The sequence below is a fragment of the Acanthaster planci genome, linkage group LG07 (genome assembly GCF_054643075.1).
Source record: "Acanthaster planci isolate LZ-2023a linkage group LG07, COTS_SCS, whole genome shotgun sequence".
NCBI classification, from domain to species: domain Eukaryota; kingdom Metazoa; phylum Echinodermata; class Asteroidea; order Valvatida; family Acanthasteridae; genus Acanthaster; species Acanthaster planci.
The window spans coordinates 21,372,809-21,397,928 of NC_141783.1; the positions used below are offsets into that span (position 1 = coordinate 21,372,809).

Genomic DNA, 25,120 nt, shown 5'->3' on the forward strand with positions numbered 1-25,120 from the left:
ACATTATGGGAGCAATTGTTTACTATTCAGTAAAGATCCAAGTACTGTACATGTACTTGCTAATGTGGATGGTCTCTTTTCACACTCTAGTCTTTACAACTCAGCAAATGTGCACAGCCTCACAGTTCAGATCATTATACTCCCACCTGTCACCATTTCTTCTTAGGATTCAGCACATGTGCACCCTAGGCACCGCACAGTTTACATGTAGTTCATATCTCTCCCACCTGTCACCTGGCTGAAACCAATTCCCCGGGGAAGCCCAACATACGTCACAATGCTGTGGCCATAAGGCATGGTCTCTGAGCATGTCGACTCACTGCACCAAGCCAAAACAAGGGAACTCCTAGACTCATCTAGTCTTCCACTGCGAGAGTGGGCTAGGGAACTGCTGGTGACCTTGACGCTCATCAGTTGGTCATCTACGTAAATCATTTTTTCACATTTAGTGCCTAATTCAATTCTACGTTAAGCAATGTACAAATAACTGTTAAAAGTTCAAGTTGTCGATAGGAGGAATTACAATGATCAAATTCTCAATTTATAACATTTATCCAACTCCGTTCGTAGTCCGTTTTCTATACAAATGACGGACTAGTAAACTCGGCTCGAGCTACAAGGTAATAGCACACCGTATCTTGTTCAACTCAATTTCCATCATCAAAATCAGATAGGGGAAATATTTTAATACAGTCGTTAAAACTTAACAATTATTTACAAGGAATTTTTCAGTGATAACTTTGCCATTTGGTAATTGCAAATATTTACAAGAATTCAATCAATGAAATTTTACTTTACTTACAGTCATCTTCACATCTCACCGTTTACGGACTGGTCAGGAAAGGCGCCTGTGCATGCATGCCCTTCATAACATAAAAATTACAGAACATGCAAGCTTTCGCAACTGCATGATTGAATATGAAATTGGTTCAAACCATCACAGCAAATTTTGGCCTGCAAAATTGAAGGATCGGCCAAGCTTTTTTTGAAAACACTCCAGTAATATCTCGGCTATGCCCGAAACAGCCTGTCACAGATGGAATGTGAATTGTGGGATGGCGTGGTTGGAAGTTGCGCAAGCAAGACATTAATAACAAATTGACAAAGCAAACCAAGTGTTCAGAACAAAATTACAAATGTAGTTTTAATTCTGTGAGGCTTTAACAGAAATCTTCAGAACATATAATCTTCAAAATAAACGGAAAAATAAACGAACATGAATGAATTGCGAAACGAAATGAACAAGCTTTTGCAACTGCAAAAAGCAAAATCAATTGAAACGTAATAATGATGGACAAAATTAAACAAATTGTAACTTATATACAAATCCAAAAAGAAGAAAAAAAAAACAAACAAACAAATTAGTGTCGATGGATTGCCTTCCTCAAATCTGAGCTGAGCCCAAGCCCGAAAACCCTGCGTGTTGGAAACCAAAAAAAACGACAAACACGCACTTAGCAAAATGAAACTTTTGATTGCATCAACTCAATTAAACATAAGGAAAGCATGCAAAAATGCAACAAAATAAAGCCATGCAAACAATTGAACAAAGGTTAACTTACAGGAAGCTCGAGAGTGCCGGACGTAAAAGCCCCTGGTCTTAGCCAATTTGAGGAAGTGTACAGATATAAGTAATTAATTGACACGAATGGTGGGTATGTGGTGGCGGTGGTGGTGGATGCTGGAAGGATTCAGTGTAGCTCCTGCGGTAGCTAGCTGTCCGGTAGTCTGTGGCCATCAGAGTCACCGTTGCCAGGCCGTCCAAACACCACCACTTCCCACCGTGTCAATGTGGCACTCTGCCGAAACTAGGCATGCTAATCCTTATATACCCACTATTTACACAATAGGTATTTACCCCATTCAGAAAGATCCAATTAAAGTACAATAAAAGAACACTTAAGAGCTGAACATTACAATTACAAGAATTACAAGGGTTAGGAATCTCAAGACTGGTAGGCTTGATTGAGGTATTCAGCCCAGAACAATAACCACTGACCCATTCTGTGTTAAGTAGATCTACAGGTGCTATGCATTCCTTACATTGAATTCTTAATAATGGAGAATCTGGCATGAGTTACAAGTCCCAAATAAAATAGACTTCAACATTCATCACCAACTTTTCTTAATTAAAAAAGTATAGTTGGGACTATTGACATTACTCCCCCTTCAGGATTGTACTGACAATCTTTTCCTCAATTGTACCAACTTCAATCTCCATCTTCAATCTTGGGGCATCTACTTAAGAAATCAGCTCCCACGTTATCTTTACCTTTAATCGCCACTACTCTGTATCTGTACGGTTGCAAACTTAAAGCCCATCTCATTATTCTACTGTTTGTCATCTTCGTTCTTGCCAAGTAGCTGAGTGGTCTATGATCCGTTTCCAAAATGAACTCTTTACCATACAGAAAGAAATGGAATTTCTTGATTGCCCATACAAGTGCTAAACATTCCCTTTCAATGACCGAATACTTGACCTCCCTTGACAAAAGCTTCCTACTAGCATATGATATTGGGAATTTAACACCCCCTTCTTCTTGTACAAGTACGGCTCCTATGCCTACATCTGAAGCATCAGTTTGTAGGATGAAAGTGTGCTCAAAATTTGGCAAATGCAGGATTGGTGCTGACGCTACTCGCTTTTTCAACGTTTCAAACGCTACCTCTTGTGCGTCACTCCAATTGATCTTATTTGGATTTCCTTTCTTGGTTAAATCGGACAACGGAGCCGCAATAGCCGAAAAATTGGGGATGAATTTCCGGTAAAATCCCACTAGTCCTAGAAATGACCTGACCTGCTTTTTTGTTCTTGGTTTTTCGGCTTTCAGAACCTGGCTGACTTTTTCTGGGTGTGGCTTCAAAATCCCTTCACCTATCGTATGCCCTAGGAATTTCAAGCTCTCGAACCCTATGTAGCACTTTGTTGGTCTAGCTGTAAGTCCTGCATCTCTCAACCTTTGGAATACTTTCTCCAATGTTACCATATGATCTTCCCATGTTTCTGTGTACACCAGTATGTCATCTATATAATTAATTACATTCATAAGTCCTGATAGTACTTGTCTCATTAATCTGGAAAATACTGCAGGAGCATTGACCATCCCGAAAGGCATGACAGTAAACTGATAAAGGCCATTAGAAGTTACAAAGGCCGTTTTGTCTTTATCTTGTGGAGCCATAGGTATCTGCCAGTAACCTTTTGTCAAGTCTAGTTTGGAGAAATATTTCGCATTGGCTACCCTTGACAATAATTCATCAGCATTGGGAATAGGTTCTGGATCAAATACTGTAATATCATTCAACTGGCGAAAATCCACACAGAATCTGTTACTGCCATCAGGTTTACGTACTAGGACAACTGGTGAAGCATAGGCGGAGTGTGATTTTTCGATCACTCCTAGATTGAGCATTTTCTCAATTTCATCTGAAATTGTCTCTCGTACTGCAGGTGGTACTGGAAAGGGTTTTGAGACAACAGGTGAATCCGTTGTTAGTTTCACATTATGTTCCATTAAATGTGTGCGACCAGGCATATCTGTCATAATGTCGGAGAACTGACTTACAAGTTCCTCAACATCTTGTTTTTGTCTTGCAAGGAGCCTTTCATTTACTTGAACATCCTCACACTTTTCTGTCTGTTTTAGAGGAGGCAAATTTACTCGAACACAATCTTCTTGATCATCATCCTCCATCACAATGTTCGCACACAACTGTTTTGCATAGGAACTGTTTTTCCCGTCACCTGCAATTACATTCTCTGAACTTTGCCTTTCCACATACTTCTTGAGGAGATTTGCATGATATATCTTGTCCTTTCCTTTAACCCTTACTAGATAGTCATTACTTCTCACACATGCCGTTACATCGAATGGTCCTTGCCACTGGAGTAATAATTTACTATTACTGGATGGACGCAAGATTAACACCTTTTCACCCACTTTGAACTTGCGATCTTTCGATTTTGTGTCATAGTATTTCTTGTATCTTTTTGAGCAGCGACTGAGCTCATCATGTGCAAGTTTACAAGTCTCTTCCAATCTTTCTTTTAGATCTACTACATATTCATAAGTGGACTTCACTTCTTCATCTTCAATTTCACCTGACCACAGTTCTTTTAAGATCATTAAAGGACCTCTTACAGTTCTACCATATAATAACTCAAAGGGTGAAAAACCCAAACTCTCTTGTGGCGCTTCCCTGTATGCAAATAACACTGCTGGCAAATAGCGATCCCAGTCATTTGGTTTTTCTGAACACATACGTTTGAGCATAATCTTGAGTGTACCATTGAATCGTTCTACTAGCCCATTACAAATTGGGTGATATGGGGAGGTTACCAATTGCTTAATAGACAACAACCTTCCTACTTCTTTCATTACACATGAGGTAAATTGTGATCCTCGATCGGTCAGTATCTCATCTGGAACCCCGACTCTACAAAATATCTCCAAGAGTGCTTCTGCTACTCGCTCTGTTTCTATACTACGAAGTGCAATGGCCTCTGGGTAACGAGTGGCATAATCTACCAAAGTTAAGATATACCTATTTCCTCGCTCAGTGATTGGTTGTATGGGACCTACTATGTCCACAGCTACTCTTTTGAATGGAGTATCAATTAAAGGCATTTCACCTAAAGGAACTTTGGTTACTCTACCCTTACTCACAGTTCTTTGGCATATGTCGCATGACTGGCAATACCGTCTAACATCAGCTTGTACCGCTGGCCAGAAGAAATTGGCTAATATTCTATCAGTGGTCTTTTTAACTTTAAGATGTCCTGCCAATGGTGAATCGTGTGCCAACTTCAAAACCTTCTCGCGATAAACTCTTGGTACAACAAGTTGTTTAAAAACTTTACCATGTTGCACTTGTGGTGACTGATATTCTCTAAACAAGAGATTATTTCTGACAACGTATCCAGTCTCCATTCCTTTACCATTTACGGACCTTTCACCTTTATTAGCCAACTCGAACAATTTAGTCAAAGTAGTATCTTCTTTCTGGGCCTTAATCAAATCTGCCCTAGATTCGGATATATGTGTCACCTCACTTACTTTCAATGGAGTTAGTGGTTTTGCCAACTTAGCTTTTGAGCCACGAGTCTCTACTGCACTCGCCTGTGATACTGACTTACTTACTGTCTCATCTGATTTAGGAGACCAGTCAACGACTGGATCGTTTGGACCCTTAGCTCCATTTACATTACCAATTATAATACCATACAATGGATTCTCCATCACCATAGCTTCAACTTCTCCCACATAATATGGCGTATCTAACGACACTTTGGCTACTGGTACATTTCTCACGGTTCCATCTAACAGAACACATCTTTGAGTTCTACCTGTGTATTTATTATCCCCAACTAGAGTACGTTTCACTACTACTGTACTACATCCAGTATCTCTCAACACTGGTACTATGTGATCACCAATTTTACCATATTTCACTGGCATATTCTCATCACTTGATGCTAACCTGCTTACAGCGTTAACAACTGGGAGTTCATCTCCTGATTCCAATCTCACATAAGTACCTGGGGGTCTACTGTACTCATATCTAACTGCATTTAACTCCACACAGGCAGCTAGGGTTTGATTTTTCTTGTCAACTTCAACCCTACGAGGTGTCTCTGGTTTCCATTCTTTTAAACCTGCGGTTTTGTTGGTCTGTGGCTGATACCTAGCTTTACTCTTGCAGAATATTGCTATGTGTCCTTTCTTACCACATTTAAAACATGTTCTATCATCAGGAGACTTTAGTTCACCAACTGAACGTTCATCTTCCTGTCCTTTTACACCTCTTTCAAATGACTTGCTTTGACCATCTTTCCTTATTTGTCGATCACTGAACCTAGATAAAGGAGGTTTGTGTGCCTCTTGATATCTGTCAGCCATCTTTGTCATTTCAGCCAATGTACCAGGTTTTCGTTCTTTTAGGAACAATCTTAGTTCTCTACTACAGCCATTAATTATCTGTTCTCGCATAAAAAGATCAAGAAGTCCATCAAATGTTTTATCTGTACAACTTAATTCAATCCACCTTAACAAATATCGTTTAATACGTTCCGCAAACTGTGTATAGGATTCGTTAGTCTCTGGTCTGCACTGTCTAAACTTTGTCTTAAAGCCGTCCTCAGTGAATTCATATCTCAACAGCAGTGCTCGTTTTAGTTCATCATAGTCATTTGCTAGATCATCAGGTAAACGTGTATAAACCTCAGTTGCTTTTCCTGTCAGGAGTATGCTTAAAGGTAATGCCCATTCATCACGTGACCATTTCATACTTGTCGCATATCTTTCGAATCTACCCAAGTACGAATCCATATCATCACTTTTCTCATTGAAGGGTGGCATTTTGGGAATTCGGCTTTTGGCCTGGGTTTTCATACTAGCTTCCAAGAAACTTTCACTTGACAACCCTAACTTGGCCTTTTCCTGAGCTATACTTAACTCTATAGTTTTCATTTCTCTCTCATGTTCACGTTGTTCTTGATTTTCTTCCCTAATCAGCCGTCTTTCTTCCTTAGCCTCTGCCTGTCTAGCTCTAGCAAACTCTATGAGTTCCTTATCTTCTAAGTGTAGTTCCTTGCCCATTTCTAAATATTTTTGAAACTCCATTTTATTTGCAATGACAGGATGAACTACCGAGAGCTGGATGACAAATAGAATAGCTATACAAACCCCATACATGAAGATCAAAATGTATCAAAAATTGCTATCAATATCAAGCTGTGCCCCTTTCCGAACCAACCATCTTAATTCCCTTTTAAATGGGGGGAATTTAATGAAATTCCCGGACCAGCCCCCAAAATGTCACAGATGGAATGTGAATTGTGGGATGGCGTGGTTGGAAGTTGCGCAAGCAAGACATTAATAACAAATTGACAAAGCAAACCAAGTGTTCAGAACAAAATTACAAATGTAGTTTTAATTCTGTGAGGCTTTAACAGAAATCTTCAGAACATATAATCTTCAAAATAAACGGAAAAATAAACGAACATGAATGAATTGCGAAACGAAATGAACAAGCTTTTGCAACTGCAAAAAGCAAAATCAATTGAAACGTAATAATGATGGACAAAATTAAACAAATTGTAACTTATATACAAATCCAAAAAGAAGAAAAAAAAAACAAACAAACAAATTAGTGTCGATGGATTGCCTTCCTCAAATCTGAGCTGAGCCCAAGCCCGAAAACCCTGCGTGTTGGAAACCAAAAAAAACGACAAACACGCACTTAGCAAAATGAAACTTTTGATTGCATCAACTCAATTAAACATAAGGAAAGCATGCAAAAATGCAACAAAATAAAGCCATGCAAACAATTGAACAAAGGTTAACTTACAGGAAGCTCGAGAGTGCCGGACGTAAAAGCCCCTGGTCTTAGCCAATTTGAGGAAGTGTACAGATATAAGTAATTAATTGACACGAATGGTGGGTATGTGGTGGCGGTGGTGGTGGATGCTGGAAGGATTCAGTGTAGCTCCTGCGGTAGCTAGCTGTCCGGTAGTCTGTGGCCATCAGAGTCACCGTTGCCAGGCCGTCCAAACACCACCACTTCCCACCGTGTCAATGTGGCACTCTGCCGAAACTAGGCATGCTAATCCTTATATACCCACTATTTACACAATAGGTATTTACCCCATTCAGAAAGATCCAATTAAAGTACAATAAAAGAACACTTAAGAGCTGAACATTACAATTACAAGAATTACAAGGGTTAGGAATCTCAAGACTGGTAGGCTTGATTGAGGTATTCAGCCCAGAACAATAACCACTGACCCATTCTGTGTTAAGTAGATCTACAGGTGCTATGCATTCCTTACATTGAATTCTTAATAATGGAGAATCTGGCATGAGTTACAAGTCCCAAATAAAATAGACTTCAACATTCATCACCAACTTTTCTTAATTAAAAAAGTATAGTTGGGACTATTGACACAGCCAATGCTCTGTGTTGGAAGCAATAATGCTCTGCCCTGCAGCAATCTAGCTTTTTTACACCCACACGAAACAATGGACCCACGAGATGACGTCAATCCCACAAACCCCTAGGACCAGAAAAACCAATTAACAATTTTCTCGCCAAGGCACACCTGTGACCCTAGACTGACAAGTATAACCAACCAAGGGATGCAGAACTAAACTTCCACAAGTCACTCAACAAAACAAACTCTTTAAAAACTGGCTTCGTGACATAAGATGTGACTGTGTTCAGGGTACATGTACGATGTGGGAAAATAAACTTAAAATAAGGATGTGTTCTTAACCAAATTGTGTTAGACATGGTACATGTAAGTAGGCCCGCAGTTGATGGTACATGTAATAAATGTAGATGGAACAATGCAGACAGTTAATATTACCAAGCAAGAGATGACATCATCTCAGATCCATGTAGTGCTCCCTGCCCAAAAGCAGTGTTGTATTTGAGTCCATCTCAAGTCCCTTCACAAGTCCGGTCACAAGTCCCTTTATAAGGCCAGTCATAAGTTACAAGGTGAACAATGACAAAAGAATGCTTTTGTCAGAGCTCATTTAAATAGCTTGTGAATTGGCTTAAAACAGAGTAACTTGTGATGGTGTTACAGGGAATTACAGGGACTTGTGATGGACTCGAATGCAACACTGCTAAAAATGACCAGTTATTGCTAGAGACCATACATGTATATACAAATCTCCAACATTTCTTCATAACAATTGTCCAGACAGTGTTTAAACATAATGGCGCAATGATGGCAAGTCTTTAGATGCCAGTGCCTGGCAGGCCTATGGAGGTAAAATGTGTGCTGCACTTGAACTTGGCTGCTTTATATCAAATACCACTCAAGTAAAGACTTGGAAGTACTGCAAAGACTTGTATTGAGAAGTAATGCACAACTAACTCTCGGGAGTCAGTACAGTATTTCTGATGTTTGATTTCATTTTCAAGTTAGGTTGTTACATGTACTGATTATCACATAAATGTATTTTCCCAAATGTTTCTAAGCCAAAAATTATCCCACTTCCAGTCATTTTTAGATAGTCATGGTCATAAAGTTTCTTATCTGACATATTCAATGTTTCTTTTTAGTGTTGTCCACAGTCCTAAAGACACCTACTTTGTAAAATTCATCAACAGCATTAGGGGAGAAATCAATCAGACTGCACATTGTAATAATATTATTTGTTTCTGACATCTCAACAGACAGTAGACATGAAGTAAGTAGTCATACTAGATTTTTTTTTATATCATTAACATTTGCTGTGTTCCATTTTTGTTGGCAGTTCTTTGTGAAGCGATTCCGTGACATTATTGACAATCCTCAAAGTGATACAAGAGCTCTTTCTTCAGCTGTCAGAGGATATGGATACTTTGCTGCTGTAAGTTGACATCCTAGTTTATGTCCATGATTCCAATTCGCTACAAGGACTTATATTCAGATGTTATTGCCAAGAATTTTAATGTTTGGGTTAAGGAATTCAACTGAGTACAATTCAATTTGGACGAACGAATAACTTAAATTTACATTTTATACAATACTGCCATGACTGCATAACTCCCCTCATGATTCTCGATCACTTCATTTATTGGTTTTAGTCAATGACACCCAGTGAATAGGACTTCATTCAGTCGACTGGTTCCTACCCCCATTTCATGTACCTCATTCCCAGTAAGGAGCAGTGTAATGTAGGGACAAAAACCATTCAAACATTGCGTGGTACATTGGGTTGTGCTTTGTACGTGAATCTGTTTCGCAAAATGATGGACATTAATTCACCAGTGAGAATCTATTTGTTCTTCCAACAGAAAAGGATTTATGCAAATATTTATTAAACAAATAATGAGTGTGTCACATTTGTGCAACAGTGAGAACAATTTCGTTGACAAATGAAATGTTTGATTCCATCTCGCTTCGCATCATGGTATCGAACATTTCATCTCTCATCTCTTGGAATTATTCTTATCATTGCACTCACAAGCATTCATTATTTGTACATTAACCCATGATAAATGTATCTATCAAGCAGTCTTTATTCTGTTCCAGCCTTGCAAGTTGTTTATGACAGGTGATGATGTCAAGTTCATGTTTACAGAAATGATTCAAAGGAGTGAACAGCTGTATCTTCAGTAAGTCAGTTTAAAATGATTGTTGAAAGTGTTCAAAAATGAAAGAGCAGAAGAACCACATCCATCTGTAAACTATTTATTCAAATCTATTACTGCAGAATGTAATGGCACCAGTACTTGAACAATACCATATCTCACACTTGAATAACTCTATGTATGTCCAAGTTCTTCCTGTTAATCAGTATTAGTTTATATGTAACTAAGGATGACATCAGAACCTCATGCTACAATTGTGACTGCTGATATGTCATAATCTCATCCTCTTGGCTAGCTTAATCTTATTTCCTTTTCTTTCATAAGGCAAGGAGAAGTTTCTGATGACAAACTAAATCAGCTTCCTAACTTCCTTGAGGCACTTGCAAGCATCATGAGACAGCTGGACGTGGTAGTGATATTCTGAGTGTCTTGTAGTTTTAGTTGTATGATATTTACTGTAATGAAAATGAAATTTGGAATTTGCATTTTGTTTTTATTGATTTTTTTGCAGTAAAGGAAAGATGACTCGGTGTATTTTTCCTTGAATTGATAAACCGGTAATATACATGTATTAACCTTAATCCCTTCGGCTTTTGTACTAGCACGTGATGAAGTTCAAAGGATATAACTTGTATCTATAAGGGGTCATTGTAATTACTGACACATGACTGGACCGAATAAACTTCAACAGGCCAATAATGTTGAAGTTTGAGTCATTTGGTATGGATTAATCCCAGCAGTATATGATTGACAGAGAAATGATACCAACTCTAACAAACACAGTCCAACATATGGTACCCCTAGCCAGTCTCTCCATGGAACACGGCTTTGTGTCCAGATGCAAACTGAATCCAACACCCTCACCCTTAGCCTTTTTCCTCAATACAACTTTGTTTAACCACAAATTCATAATGTTTGGTACTGATTCAGCAAAAACTTGACAAAACCTACAGTGGTAGTTTGGGGGCCTTGGTTTTTTCACTGAAGTTATCAGTTAAAACTATGAGACACCTTCATTGTTGCTGTGAAGATTGTGATTCAAACAAAAGGTCAAAAATACAGCATTAAGTAGATCAAGTTGTATGCTTTTTAATCACACATTTAATTTCTCCCTATTCATTTCAAGCTGTCAGATTCATTCCAAGCAGCTCTAGAGCGTCTTGTCGTCGTTCAAGTTAGCAGCTATCCCAGAGTACCTAATAAGTACCAATACTTAAGTCATCAAGCCATCTTGTTGGTGTTGATTGCCTTATCATCAAAAGGTGCAACACTAAAGAATTTCCTTTCAAGAGTGGGTGAGATATCACTTCTTTCCAGCCTATGTTAGGCATCTAATGGTTTTGTATTAATCCTTGGATCACTGGTTATGGAAAAAATGTTAAAAACAGGTTTTTGCTTTTATACTGATGTACATGTTTATTTTTATTTACAACCCTGTGCCTAGTGTAGGAAAAGATTTTTTACATCTTTCACACAAGGTGGAGAAGGTTTTCACAGATGAAAACACTCTTTTGGCGTCATTTTTAATTATCAATTCAATCATTTGTTCCTTTTTCAGTTTATCAGGCTTTGGTACAGACTTGCTCTCACCCTGTGGTTCTTGACGTAAGAAATCCAATTTTAGTTAATTTGCGTGTGAATCTTACTGAATGTTAGACTGTAAGATCCTTGGTGGCTTGTTCATTGCTTGGCATTTTTTTAGTTGTGTCCACAAACCTTTCCATGTCTATCACAAGTCCAGCACAAGTCATGCAGTCATGAGTCACCAACTGCAGTTTTGAATCTGTAATGAAATGCTACAAAACCATTCAGTTTTCACTCTGTTACTTGTGACTTGTCTATCCTTTCACAAGAAAGTGACTGGACTTATAACTTGACTTGTGAAGGGACTTGCTTCATTCAGTTAATCTAATAGAATATGAAATACTATGTAACTGCTAAGGTAAGGGAACTGTTCATGTCAAGAAGCTTGTAGGTCAATTCAGTTGGCAAGTTTTTGTTCTCAGTTAGATGAAGCAGTTGGAGCTTGTTCCTGGCGTCCAACAAGGCTTCTTCAGCAACAGTCATTTGGATCATGTGATGCCACCAAGATTGTAGAATCCTTGTCACATGATCCTGTATACTGGAGGAGTTGGTACTAGTTTTCTTAGTTTGAAGATTTTAAATTTTACTACAGTGCATTAAAGTTGAATTTTAATTTATGGCTGCAGGGAAGCCCCTCGATAGATCATCCAGTCTTGGGAAATGATGATCAGGATACTGAAGCTGATATATTGGCTGATGCCAGACACATCACATACAAAGATTATGTGAAGTTGTGGGCCAGTCTGCTAGACAGTACCCACGTAAAGGTAACTTAAAATCTTAAATATGTAATGTGTCTGACATGTTTGCTGTTTCTTGAAGTGCCTACTGTTCACGATAACAATTACACTACTCAAAAAAGTTAAGGACCACTTTTTATTTTGTCGTGACATTTCCCTGAAACTATCCATTTTGAGAAAATGTGCATTTGATATTTTGAAACTTTTTTCCAATGAGAGCAGGATCTAGACAACAAATGAAAGAACTAAAACCCACTCATTGCTTGCAAAATTACAAGTTAAGAAAAAAGTGGTCCTTAACCTTTTTTGAAAAGTATACTAATTTGCCTTGACTTTGACAATGTACAGGCTAATTGTGCATGCACTCACATGTACATGTGTGGTTCTTTTGGTTCAGTTCCAAGTCATAGTTCTGTTATTTTTTCAGGTCCCAAGGTGACACCGCTTACTGGACAGTTCAATTTCTGAATGACCTGTACTTGACATATTTGTATTTCATGTATGTAATACTTGTCTATTTTGAACATTACTCCATGGCTAATAACCACACTAGTTATCCTGCTTATGCAAGAACAGCTGACATGATTGTCACAGTTTGAGCTGCCTTCTGATCGTGGCATCAACAACTGACGTGATTGTCATTGTTTGAAGTGCTTTCTAAGTTCTGATCATGGTATCAACAGCTGACGTGATTGTCACTGTTTGAACTGCCTTCTGATCATGGTATCAACAGCTGACATGATTGTCACTGTTTGAGCTGCCTTCTGATCATGATATCAACAGCTGACGTGATTGTCACTGTTTGAACTGCCTTCTAAGTTCTGATCATGGTATTAACAGCTGACGTGATTGTCACTGTTTGAACTGCCTTCTGATCATGTTATTAACAGCTGACGTGATTGTCACTGTTTGAACTGCCTTCTGATCATGATATCAACAGCTGACATGATTGTCACTGTTTGAACTGCCTTGTGATCATGGTATTAACAGCTGACATGATTGTCACTGTTTGAACTGCCTTCTGATCATGATATCAACAGCTGACGTGATTGTCATTGTTTGAAGTGCCTTCTAAGTTCCAATCATGGTATTAACAGCTGACGTGATTGTCACTGTTTGAACTGCCTTCTGATCATGATATCAACAGCTGAGGTGATTGTCATTGTTTGAGCTGTCTTCTGATCATGGTATCAACAGCTGACGTGCTTGTCACTGTTTGAGCTGCCTTCTAAGTTCTAATCATGGTATCAACAGCTGACGTGATTGTCACTGTTTGAGCTGCCTTCTGATCATGGTATCAAGTACATGTATCAAACTTCATAAGCTACATGTTGTTTGGTACCGTAGCATTGTATATACACAATATGAAGCATTGGCACTGTCAAGGTAACTGGATGCCAACTCACCCACACTATACATGTTCTATGTGGCATGATGCCAAGTGCTTTCTTTAATTCTTCACTGTAACTATACTGTACCTGATTCCTCATACTGTAATTTTTGGAATATACCGATAGGCCTTGGCTTAATATGTTGATTTTCAGGCTGAAAAATGTCCCGGTGGCTTATCTTCTAGGCAGCTTGTACTGTAGCATTTATAGACTGAAATCAGTTACAGACACCATGCCTCAGCTTCGGCCACTCATGCTGATGGCACAGCACTCCAGAGGGCCAGACAAGTCATGTTTTGTTGGTTACTGTCTATGTTCACTCTTCTCAACGGAACTTCTTGGGATGAACCCTAATGTGGCAGAGCCTCTAACATGGTATACATGTACCTTGTCTCTTATTGCAGCAATAACTTTTACCTCAGATTTTACAAAAAGTAAGATTTAATAAACCACCTAATATTCTACATTGTAATTCATAAATCTCATTTTTGCGTAACTGATGCAAAGTTCTAATTAACCTTTTTTGGCCAGTTTCCTCTTTGAAAATGCATCCAAACATACAACAGTAATTTTCTTACAAACTTTCAGTTGGGTTTTGAAGTAGAGGTAATAACGATTTGCATATATAAAATATTTTTGTGGGATTTTTCAAGATTTTTTCAGGAGCGCCACTTTTAAGGATACTTGGCTGAATTCTTACCAGTTCCCCGACGCTGGCATGTTTGAATGTCGGACAACATTTCGTGACACTGAAATTGTTTACAAAGGTTCAAAAGTCTGTATCATGAATATTATAGAAGCGGTATTTGACCAATGGATATATATGAAGTTTTTCAACAAAGTGGTTTGGCAACACTATGAGGAAAGTCAAGTGAACATTTAAGTGCACAACATTCATGGAATCTACATGTACGAGTGCTTCATCATACAGCATGATGACTTGTGTGGTTGGACATCGTTTGCGCCGCTATGCTAGTGCGGCTAATACATCAACTTTAAATCTTAATTTGCAGGTTTTTGTGTGGTAAAGCTTATAATTCACACAGCCTACATTCCAAAGTTATACCCCGCAGCGAAATGTGTGTACGCTCATACCTGTAATATCTGTGCAGTTTGTTTACCCATTTTTGTCTGAAAACAATACCGAAACAATACCTGAATACTGAATTCCAGAAAGAGAATACTCTTATTAAGTGTTAAAAGCAAATTCTGTAACCTACTCATTTGATTGGCGTAACATGGATGCACAACCCAGGCATGTAAAGTGCATACAGGGTGTATCAAAACAAAGGAAGCCCAAATTCAACCGTAATTTATAGGAAAACTGCAGATTTTTGAAATTATGCATTATATGTCTCCAAACAAGCACTTGTTTGATGTTGGCTTAATAAGCACATTCAAATGTGCATCCTTTACTGTATAGTGTATGCTAACATGTGAGAGTGCAAATTTCACCTGCTGGTCAACAATGCATTGTTACTCATTCAACCGGGACATTGAGCTCATGATCCAGGTGTCATTGGAAAGGAGACATTCAGGCCTTTGGCCTTTCTGAAGACATGTAAAATGCTTATTAAGAAATATGAGGTTCCTTATAAATTATAGTTGAATTTGGGTTTCCTTTATTTTGAAACACCGTGTAGCACCTTGTCATCTTTGCACTAAACTGCATGTCAGTAACAGTTTGTTTGGCCCTTTCTGTAGGCCTGTGTTGCCAATTACATGGCTATTCATAGAAATCAGACAAGCATTTGACATACTTTCTGTGTGTATTATCAACCATCAGGAAGTCCAAGCTATGGGGATGAACTATGCTGACCGACGGAAGATCCATATAATCCTGTATGATGAGTTAATCTTTTCCATCTTGAAGATTCTGAGTAAATTGGACTTGACCTCCAATAAGGACACAACCGAACTGCAAGATCAGGTAATTACATGTATCGGTATATGTACATGTATATGTGTTCGTGGAATGTCTTCTCTATCAGTAAAAATGTCATTATTTTAGTAAGGAAATGAATATGTGCTTTTCTGTTCTTATACAACCGGCTCAGGTAATGGACATGACTAGTGCCCGAGCCACAGGTGAGGTCATTACCAGTGTTCATTCTCCTGAGCCGGCCTCAAAAGAAAAAACAACCAACAAGCACATAGTTATTCCCGTTCATAAATACTATGTTAGTCAGAGAGTCAAAGGAAATTTTCTTCAAGAAGTTGACTTTTAGTTTCCCAAACATCCTCGTCCAGTTAATAGTATATTCCTTGTGCAATTAGTCCAAAAGAATGTTTTTTAATATGGACTTAGGGCGAGCGTGGCGAGTTCCACATGCTGTGCACTTACAGACTCTTGACCAATGGGCAAACAGACTCTTGACCAATTGGCGCACACACTCTTGACCAATCAGAATGGATTAAACTGTTTCCTATCCAGATTTCAGCACATCTTTTATGCTGCAGGCATTACCAAATCACATCAAGCATAATCAAATGTTAATACACGGTCATGTGATGTGTTTTCACCAATAGGAATAAAAAACTGTCCCAGATATTTTTAAATTCAATTTAAAATTAATGAAAACAGACCTTTTACAATCACAGTTAATCTGTGTACTTGTGACCATGGTAAGCTTTGGAATATTTACAACACACCTACCGGTACATGAATATTCCTACCCACATGTAGTTTTCATTGACTTCGTGCTTATAAATTTACAAATTGATTACATGCACTACAAGTTATTGACACTTCAAACATATGTGGTACGAGTGAATGAATGTGATAGAATATACGAATATGGAACAGCTCAGAGAGGGATGGAGGATGTTATCAACTCAAGATAAAATGTGGACTTGCCTGTTTTACTTGGTTAAGTTGCCTTATTACTTTGAATAGTCCAGATTTTACCAAGCAACATTACCGGTATTCTTCCCATTTCACAATTCAAAGCCACAAATATTCATATAGTTGTATCATTTGTTTCAAAAGTGCACAGAGTTTGCTCTTGTATGATCATCGTAGCACTTATTGTACAAGTAATATTGTTTTAATGTGTCCTAAAAGTAACACCAACAGCTTAATGTCTCTGATTTTTCTTTGGATTGAATTCCATGCTGTTCAGAAACAAAGCATCATTGTAAATCCTCTGTGCTTCTTGCTTCAATCTCTGCTCCTGCTCTCTCACCAAAGCTATTTCCTGTTCAGCCTTCTGAGAGATTTTCTTCATAATCTCTTCAAAGTTTGAGTCTAGTTGCTCGAGAGATTCATGTGTTTCCTTCTTGGCATAGCTCAGTGCTACTTTAGTTTTTTCTGCTTTTGCAAGGAGTTCTGTGATGTCTTGTTTGCATTTCTCCATAGCTTCATCTGGACTAACAAGTGAGTGTCCCTTACAACAGTGATCAAGGATGGAACATTTTGAGCATATCAGTTGCTCACACGTGTTACAGTATATGTTTAAATCTTGCTCACTGTGAACTTTGCATTTTGGGGTAAATTCTCTGAGTTTACTCTTGTAGACTACCTCTCCAGACTTAAACTGTGCCATTGTGAACATTTCATGTGATTTCAGATGGGTCATCGTTTCATGTGCCATATGACATTCTTGACAAAGGAAATTACCACAGTCCATGCATCTAGAAATGGCGGGATTCATCCCATCACAGGATTGACATTTAATCTCTGACCCTTGACCTTGCAGCTGTTCTTGTATTTGAACCTCTTCTAGCAGGGCACTGAGTGTCAGACTAGAACACAGATCTTCAATCTCTTTCACCTGGGTCTTGCATTTACATGTAGGGCACTTTATCACAGTCACATTATCTTGTCTCTGGCTGAGAATTTGAATACACACCAAGCAGAAACTGTGTAAGCAGTCAAGTATTTTGGGATCTTGAAACTGGTTATTGCAGATTCCACAAATGAACTGATCCTTTCTGACAGATTTATTGAGTGATTGAGAGGGAGCATTGGATGCCATGGTCACTGGGAGTAGATCAAACCACAGATCTGTAAAAAATAAACAAGTAGAGAAGGCATAACTGTCAAGTTAAATATAACATAATTCTTGGACAATCGGTGTAAAAATAAGTGACACCTTTGAAAGACTTAGAGCTGATATTTTTTATTCACTCCAAGTAAAACCTCTTTGTCAGGTACAGTAGCATTATGAAGCAAGTTAACAGCAAGAAATCTTTTTCAGTGATACATGTTGATTTCCATTCACAATATATTCAAAATCTCTGTCTTGGTTGAGACTTTCAAGTAAATGCACGTTCGATAAGTAATAATCAGAAGACACATTATTCATACAATGATTTTTTTCATTTCATTTCCTTGTGTCAATCAATAAAATCGTATATCAAATTTAAAGCTAATTTTGTGGTAGTTTCAAATTGCCCTTAATGAGCACAGGCACTCTGTTGTAATCATTGACTTATGAACATCTACCGGTATGTCCTTCAAATTAAAATTTTCATGAAATGTTTCTGAAATTAACACACTTGCCAATATTCCTCAAACATGCGGATTCTCAATTGAGTAAGTAGTGCATGTGTACGTGTAGTTTCACTTGTGGAAAACTTACCTGAGATTTGTCTGCCTCAAAATGCTGACCCCTTTTCAAACCCAGTGCAGTCGAAACACACAAAACTGACTGGCAGAACACTGTAAGAGGAGTGTTCTTGTTCAACAGTACTTACCTGGTACATGCACATATGTGGGCTAGAAAGGCATGTATACAGTACATGTATACAATAGCTGTTTAGAAATCCACTTGTGCACATTATACTTTGCATACTAGTGTGTACGTGTAGGGTACTGTGTAGCCAAAGGTCACAGTCAAAGGTTTGTTTGCATTTCTTGTATGTGTGCATAGGTGTGTCGTGTGAATTTGAATGTGGGTTTCATTAAAGAGACACTATGTAACTTTCAGTACTCTAAGGCAGTGATACTAATTCAATTCTTCCAAGACCGAATCAACTTCAAAAGCTTATTTAAATTGTGTAGTCTCTTTACGGAACAGTTCTTCAGGGCCTGGAATTCCGTTTAGTGAAAGATATCTGTTGATGGGATGTACATACATGTATAATGTACTTCATGACTAAATTGTGGTTATGAAGTACAGTACATGTACATGTACATCCCAAATTGTGGGTGTTATGAGAGGCAAATAACAAAATGAAAAAAAAACAAGAATGGAAAAAACAAGAAAAGACAAAAAGGGAAAAGTGCATAGAAAATTTCCAGTTTTCATGCAAAAAAGGTCTTTCAATTTACCTCTTTCACTGTTGATGGTTTGTCAGTCTACCATTGTTGATGGATACATAGTGTGGCGGCGACACTCGCCGTCGCCCGCCGGTCGACGAACACCGAAGTACCCACCAACAGCGGGCGGGGCAATCCCACAAAATTATTTAATAAACCTCACATGCACATGAGCGGCTATGTACACACAAGGGGGGATTATGTCACGAACGGAGGACTCTAGTCCTGTCCGTTTGTTGGAAATATACCAACCCTAAAGGAATGACAATCAACGTGGCTACCAATCTACCAAGTCAGGTAAATCTCAATAAACCTCAGTACACATAGTGTCTTAGAGAGCAACAACAACAAGTGTTTTATTGACCCAAGTCAACCTCACAGTACATGTATAAGCTTCAACTGTGCATCCAGGTCTGTGACTAATAAACCTCAACACGGCAATCAATTTATGCAAGTGATCATGGAATATAAGCATAAAGACTGTGTAATAACCCTCGTGTATTACCACAAGTAACCCACAGCGACAATAACCCTCACTGTGGCACCTAGTATGATCAACAGTAACAATGTCATGCAACTGCACACACTAGCCCAATAAACATAGGAGTAACCTCATAGCAAACCCCAAGACATGCAAGCTTCAGCTTAGGTTACGGAGCTCTGAGTGAACCTCAGTGTGACCACATGCGACCAGGCCGACAGGCTTCCAGCAACCCAATCCCACGTAGTGAGAACAGTGTTGCACAAGCCACACAGGCCTAAACGTCTCACACCACTCTTGCTCAACCTACAGCCACCAACTGACACTCAATCCCACTTATTATAAGTGATAGCTTGCTAACAAATATTCTGAGGTCTCACCGTTCGCTGCCCTCGACAGATCGCCGAACACCGCGCTGCACAACCCGCCAGCTGTGTGTGACGCTGAATTAACGTTTCGCTCTATCTGCACTGCGATGCTTCTACCACGACGTCTGGAGACGAACTGACTACCAAATTACTGACTACGCGCCAATGGATGCGCCGCGCGTCAGGGAACCAGACATGTATTACTAAACTTGCGTCAGTCCACAGACTGTTTCGCCACAATAGTCTGTCACAGGTTGTCATCTAGTTTCTGTATAAAATGCCTTGCATGTTGGTTATGCATGCTCTCAGTGCATTGAGATCTATTTTATTAAGATTTATTCACACAGGGATTAATGTAGATAACATTCTTTGGCAGCCCTTGTTTAAAGTTTTAAGACATTTTCATCGGTCCCTGTAGATGATTTTAATGCACTGCCACTAATTATAGCAGATCTTGGCAACAAGAGTTTGAATTGCTGTACATGTACATAACATAGCACCTCCCTAAATGATCATTTGCAGGTGGCTGTAGATTCAGATTCCACAGAAGATGCCTCATCAGACCCTCTACATGGTTTGCATGCCACTAAGCCAAAGGATTTCCAGATTTTTGTCAATCTGGTTGACTTTTGTAGGTAAGTAAACTTGGATTTTGACTAGAATGCTCTAGAACTCAGACATTGTGCTCTTCACCATTCCATTAAGTCCCTGTTCATGTTGTTTTGTTTCTATATTTCTTAACCATTCATTTTACACATGACTAGTTCTGATAATTCTCTGTGACATTCTGAGTCATAACCCAGGGGTACTGTATTAAAGCTGATGTAATGCTTATGTCCATAGAGACCTCCTCCCAGCCAATCAGCCAGCTTTGTTCAAACAGTGGGTCTATCGTTTCGGCCATGAGGTTATTCTCTTGTCCTGTCGATTGCCATTGGTCAGTGGTTTTTACAAGCTGCTGACTGTCTGCATGAATATCTGCACCCAAATCCAGTTCTTTAAGGTACTTGCAGTACTTATTACTTATATAACATCAGTTGCTGAAGCTCACAAGGACTTGTTATTTTATAATGTTTTAATGTCTTCCAAAATACAAATGTAAATTTTACAAGTTATAATTTTTTTTTTGTTTCTTTGCTTTAACTTTTGCTTCTGCATGGGTGTGTGTGATCTACTGTACTTATTACGCATGAAGCTAGAAGCTGGTAATGGTAACAGTTAAGAAAGGGTTACCAAAGGTCTTTTTGAAATTCTGTGGATGGTTTGAAATGATATCTTTTACATTCCCTCAGTGTATCAAGCCATCAGACCTTAGCAGCCAAGAAGATTCCATGGATATAGATCTCAATTTCTCCTCTAGTTCATCTTGCGTCTCAGCTTCTGATCGCTGCATCTGCTTCACCCTCTTCGCAAAGTTCTCCAAAGAGGTCTTGGTTCGTCTGAAGCAATACAAAGATGACTTGCTGGCATCTTGTTTGCTTCTTGTGCTGTCTCTACCCCATGAGATAGTACAAGCTGAGGTGGCTCACCTTGTGCCTGCATTGCAAGTACGGTAGTATGGCTGTTATATGTAGGAACAGTTATTAATAAGATTGATCAATGGACCTCAAGTACACGCCAAGGATGTATGCATGTAGGTCGTCTTCATGTGTGCCAGTAGTTAAATCTTGGCAACTTAACTACTTGGCTATTTAAAAGTATCCTCAGGAGTCATCTCAAAATTCTTTCGGGATAAGTTGCAGACAGGTTGCAGACATTGCTAAGGTTATGTTGCGGGATTCATAACCATCGTGTCTGCAATCTTCTTGCAATGATGCAATTAGTTTGTTTACATGATGTCCTACTGACATTTTGAGCAAAGCTCAAGTGCCCTTGAGTGCTCACTCAAGAGCACGCTGTGTGTCTTCTGTACTGGTAGTAGTCACAAGTAGTCTTCTGTAGTATCACAACTTATATGGGGCCACCTATTGTGTGCAATGAGGCCAAATGTAAACCAGCCATTCACTCGTCCAGGACAAATGCAGGGCTTCTTGTGGGTGAAGTCAGTGTTGCCACCCGCAACTTGTCCCAGACGAGTTTTGAGATGGTCTCTTGTGTACCCCTGTATTATCCAATACACAGAAAAACTTGTAATAATAACTCAGCAATATGAAGTAGGCTTGTCAGGCAACAGTGTACACTTTTGATTGCCCTGTTTTTCTGGGAAGAATACTAAACAATTGCCGGAATGCCATTTCTTTCAGATGACATTTCAACTTGGACTTAGCTATCTACCCTTGGCTGAGACAGGTCTAGAAGCCTTAGAAAGATGGATGCTGCATTTACTACCTGACTCCCTCCAGCCACATCTGAAAGTAATTCTACCTCTTCTTGATGGGTACCTTAGAGGTACTATCACTCAAGGTAAATGTAAGAATTGCCTTATTACCCATTTAAGTTTCCAGTCGTGACCTATATCATTAATGGTTTGTTGTTTATTTGTAATGGTTTTTTATTTAAGAAAAGAGAGTTTTGAAGCCTGAGGCTGATTCCACATTCCTTCAGTTAGCATTGAAATATAAATTAAAAAGAATGTACAAAATAATCATAAGATATGGTACTTAAAATAAGAAAGTAGATTAGAAGATACAGAAATATCTAATGACATGAAATTAATAGACACAGACCAAATAAGAAAAGGTTCATTATGACAGACCATTAAAATAAAAAACAGTTTTGCAGTGTCGTGGTATCAGGTGTCAGTGCTATTCGGATGATGTTTGAAAGTACATGTCATTTGAGCCAAAACAGGGAAATGCCACATGTTCCCATGGGAAATTGGAAGCATGTGTTGATTTCAGTAAGTGGATAAGTTCTAACTAAATCTCAACACCACTGAATCTAAACTGATTTTGTTGGCTCTCCAGCATAACTCACCAAACTCCAAATGTCCCAGATCACATAAGTGATTCTATTGTTAGTTTCTCTGACCCTTCCATGTCAATGTCTGATCATGTTGTCAGTTTCTCTGTGACTCTTCCATGTCAATGTCCGATCATGTTGTCAGTTTCTCATTGACTCTTCCATGTCAATGTCCGATCATGTTGTCAGTTTCTCTGTGACTCTTCCATGTCAATGTCTGATCATGTTGTCAGTTTCTCTGTGACTCTTCCATGTCAATGTCCGATCATGTTGTCAGTTTCTCATTGACTCTTCCATGTCAATGTCTGATCATTGTGTCAGTTTCTCTGTAACTCTTCCATGTCAATGTCTGATCATTGTGTCAGTTTCTCTGTGACTCTTCCATGTCAATGTCCGATCATGTTGTCAGTTTCTCATTGACTCTTCCATGTCAATGTCTGATCATGTTGTCAGTTTCTCATTGACTCTTCCATGTCAATGTCTGATCATGTTGTCAGTTTCTCTGTGACTCTTCCATGTCAATGTCTGATCATGTTGTCAGTTTCTCTGTGACTCTTCCATGTCAATGTCTGATCATGTTGTCAGTTTCTCATTGACTCTTCCATGTCAATGTCTGATCATGTTGTCAGTTTCTCTGTGACTCTTCCATGTCAGAGTCTGATCATGTTGTCAGTTTCTCTGTGACTCTTCCATGTCAATGTCTGATCATGTTGTCAGTTTCTCTGTGACTCTTCCATGTCAATGTCCGATCATGTTGTCAGTTTCTCATTGACTCTTCCATGTCAATGTCCGATCATGTTGTCAGTTTCTCATTGACTCTTCCATGTCAATGTCCGATCATGTTGTCAGTTTCTCATTGACTCTTCCATGTCAATGTCCGATCATGTTGTCAGTTTCTCATTGACTCTTCCATGTCAGAGTCTGATCATGTTGTCAGTTTCTCTATGACTCTTCCATGTCAATGTCTGATCATGTTGTCAGTTTCTCATTGACTCTTCCATGTCAATGTCTGATCATGTTGTCAGTTTCTCATTGACTCTTCCATGTCAATGTCTGATCATGTTGTCAGTTTCTCATTGACTCTTCCATGTCAGAGTCTGATCATATTGTCAGTTTCTCATTGACTCTTCCATGTCAATGTCTGATCATGTTGTCAGTTTCTCATTGACTCTTCCATGTCAATGTCTGATCATGTTGTCAGTTTCTCATTGACTCTTCCATGTCAATGTCTGATCATGTTGTCAGTTTCTCATTGACTCTTCCATGTCAATGTCTGATCATGTTGTCAGTTTCTCTGTGAGTCTTCCATGTCAGAGTCTGATCATGTTGTCAGTTTCTCTGTGACTCTTCCATGTCAATGTCTGATCATGTTGTCAGTTTCTCTGTGACTCTTCCATGTCAATGTCTGATCATGTTGTTAGTTTCTCATTGACTCTTCCATTTCAGAGTCTAATCATGTTGTCACTCTGCATGACTTCGTTAAGGGTTCATTTTTCACCAATTCTATACCATCTTCACTAAATACTATTGCTTTTTATTCATGTCCTTGGTGGTTCTGCTCCCACGTTTAATGTTGATTTATCAGCTGATTAACAACCCTTCAGGCAATTAGGATCATCCAATACTTCCCTGCTTATTTCCCCCAAAATCTGCAATTCTTGTGTGATTAATCATTTTCTCATGTGGGCTCACATCTTTGGAACAAACTCCCTTCAAATATTAACACTCTCCTCCATCACTGACTCCAAGGTTTTTTCTAAAAATTCACTTGTTTCAGGATAGTAATATATTACTGATTATTTTTTTTTGTGTGGGGGAGGGTGGGGTTAATTATGTACTGCGCGGACACCATCCCATTATCGCTGTTGTAAAGCAGGTGATATATATTTCTAAAAATTGATGTAAAACTAGGAATGGGACTGAATATGTTGAAAGAAGCATTGCGCTTCTTTATGGTTTATAGCCATACAAATTGTGTTCCCGGGGAGCATATGTGAGCAGTTATGGCTAGGTTGTGATTGTTGGCTTTAATGAGTGTTCTGATAGTTGTTTGTTTTGAGTTTTATGTTTGTTTTTGTCACTTTTAATGACTCAATATCATATTATTCTTACAAGGTTCTGATGCAGCAGACGTTGTTCAGACAGTGACAATGGCAAGTGCGTCTAGTTCTGGACGTGCTGGTAAAAGAAAGCTTCCAGCCAAATTGATTAAGGGTGCCAGCACCACTGGACAGGTACAGAAATGAAATAAATGCAATTCTTGAACGTATCGTAACATTGACACCAAAGAGGGTCAATTGTCA

General features: G+C 38.8%; 2 protein-coding genes and 1 long non-coding RNA gene across 5 annotated transcripts in view; 1 reads left to right on the forward strand and 2 right to left on the reverse strand.

The window, feature by feature from the left end:
- Nucleotides 1-25,120, forward strand: part of LOC110990343 (DNA-dependent protein kinase catalytic subunit-like) — a 36,851-nt gene that overhangs the window by 10,445 nt on the left and 1,286 nt on the right. Inside the window, exons 9-20 of the mRNA XM_087139287.1 lie at nucleotides 9,270-9,365; nucleotides 10,031-10,113; nucleotides 10,414-10,498; nucleotides 11,216-11,384; nucleotides 11,648-11,694; nucleotides 12,300-12,440; nucleotides 15,591-15,734; nucleotides 20,439-20,551; nucleotides 20,760-20,919; nucleotides 21,209-21,463; nucleotides 22,160-22,319; nucleotides 24,933-25,051. Of these exons, the coding sequence (XP_086995413.1) occupies nucleotides 9,270-9,365; nucleotides 10,031-10,113; nucleotides 10,414-10,498; nucleotides 11,216-11,384; nucleotides 11,648-11,694; nucleotides 12,300-12,440; nucleotides 15,591-15,734; nucleotides 20,439-20,551; nucleotides 20,760-20,919; nucleotides 21,209-21,463; nucleotides 22,160-22,319; nucleotides 24,933-25,051 (1,572 nt within the window). The remainder of the gene's footprint in view (nucleotides 1-9,269; nucleotides 9,366-10,030; nucleotides 10,114-10,413; nucleotides 10,499-11,215; nucleotides 11,385-11,647; nucleotides 11,695-12,299; nucleotides 12,441-15,590; nucleotides 15,735-20,438; nucleotides 20,552-20,759; nucleotides 20,920-21,208; nucleotides 21,464-22,159; nucleotides 22,320-24,932; nucleotides 25,052-25,120) is intronic.
- On the reverse strand, nucleotides 1,119-7,949 carry LOC110975082 (uncharacterized). Its single transcript, XR_015425927.1, has 2 exons — nucleotides 7,351-7,949; nucleotides 1,119-7,204 (listed from the first exon to the last, which is right to left on the reverse strand). It is a non-coding gene; the product is annotated as an uncharacterized LOC110975082 (long non-coding RNA).
- Nucleotides 13,828-20,076, reverse strand: LOC147798700 (E3 ubiquitin-protein ligase TRIM56-like). 3 transcript variants are annotated; one of them, XM_087139084.1, is made up of 2 exons: nucleotides 19,929-20,076; nucleotides 13,828-17,810 (listed from the first exon to the last, which is right to left on the reverse strand). In XM_087139084.1, the coding sequence occupies exon 2, from the start codon at nucleotides 17,779-17,781 to the stop codon at nucleotides 16,882-16,884; it is 900 nt and encodes a 299-aa protein (XP_086995210.1). In that variant the 5' UTR covers nucleotides 17,782-17,810; nucleotides 19,929-20,076; the 3' UTR covers nucleotides 13,828-16,881. The 3 variants fall into 3 exon arrangements, with proteins under 3 accessions (XP_086995210.1, XP_086995211.1, XP_086995209.1); XM_087139085.1 differs by lacking the exon at nucleotides 19,929-20,076 and adding an exon at nucleotides 18,503-18,982; XM_087139083.1 differs by lacking the exon at nucleotides 19,929-20,076 and adding an exon at nucleotides 18,388-18,975.

What these genes read in the sequence shown, in the direction of transcription:
- LOC147798700 (XM_087139084.1), bottom strand. Translation starts at nt 17,781, where the DNA reads ATGGCATCCAATGCTCCCTCTCAATCACTCAATAAATCTGTCAGAAAG.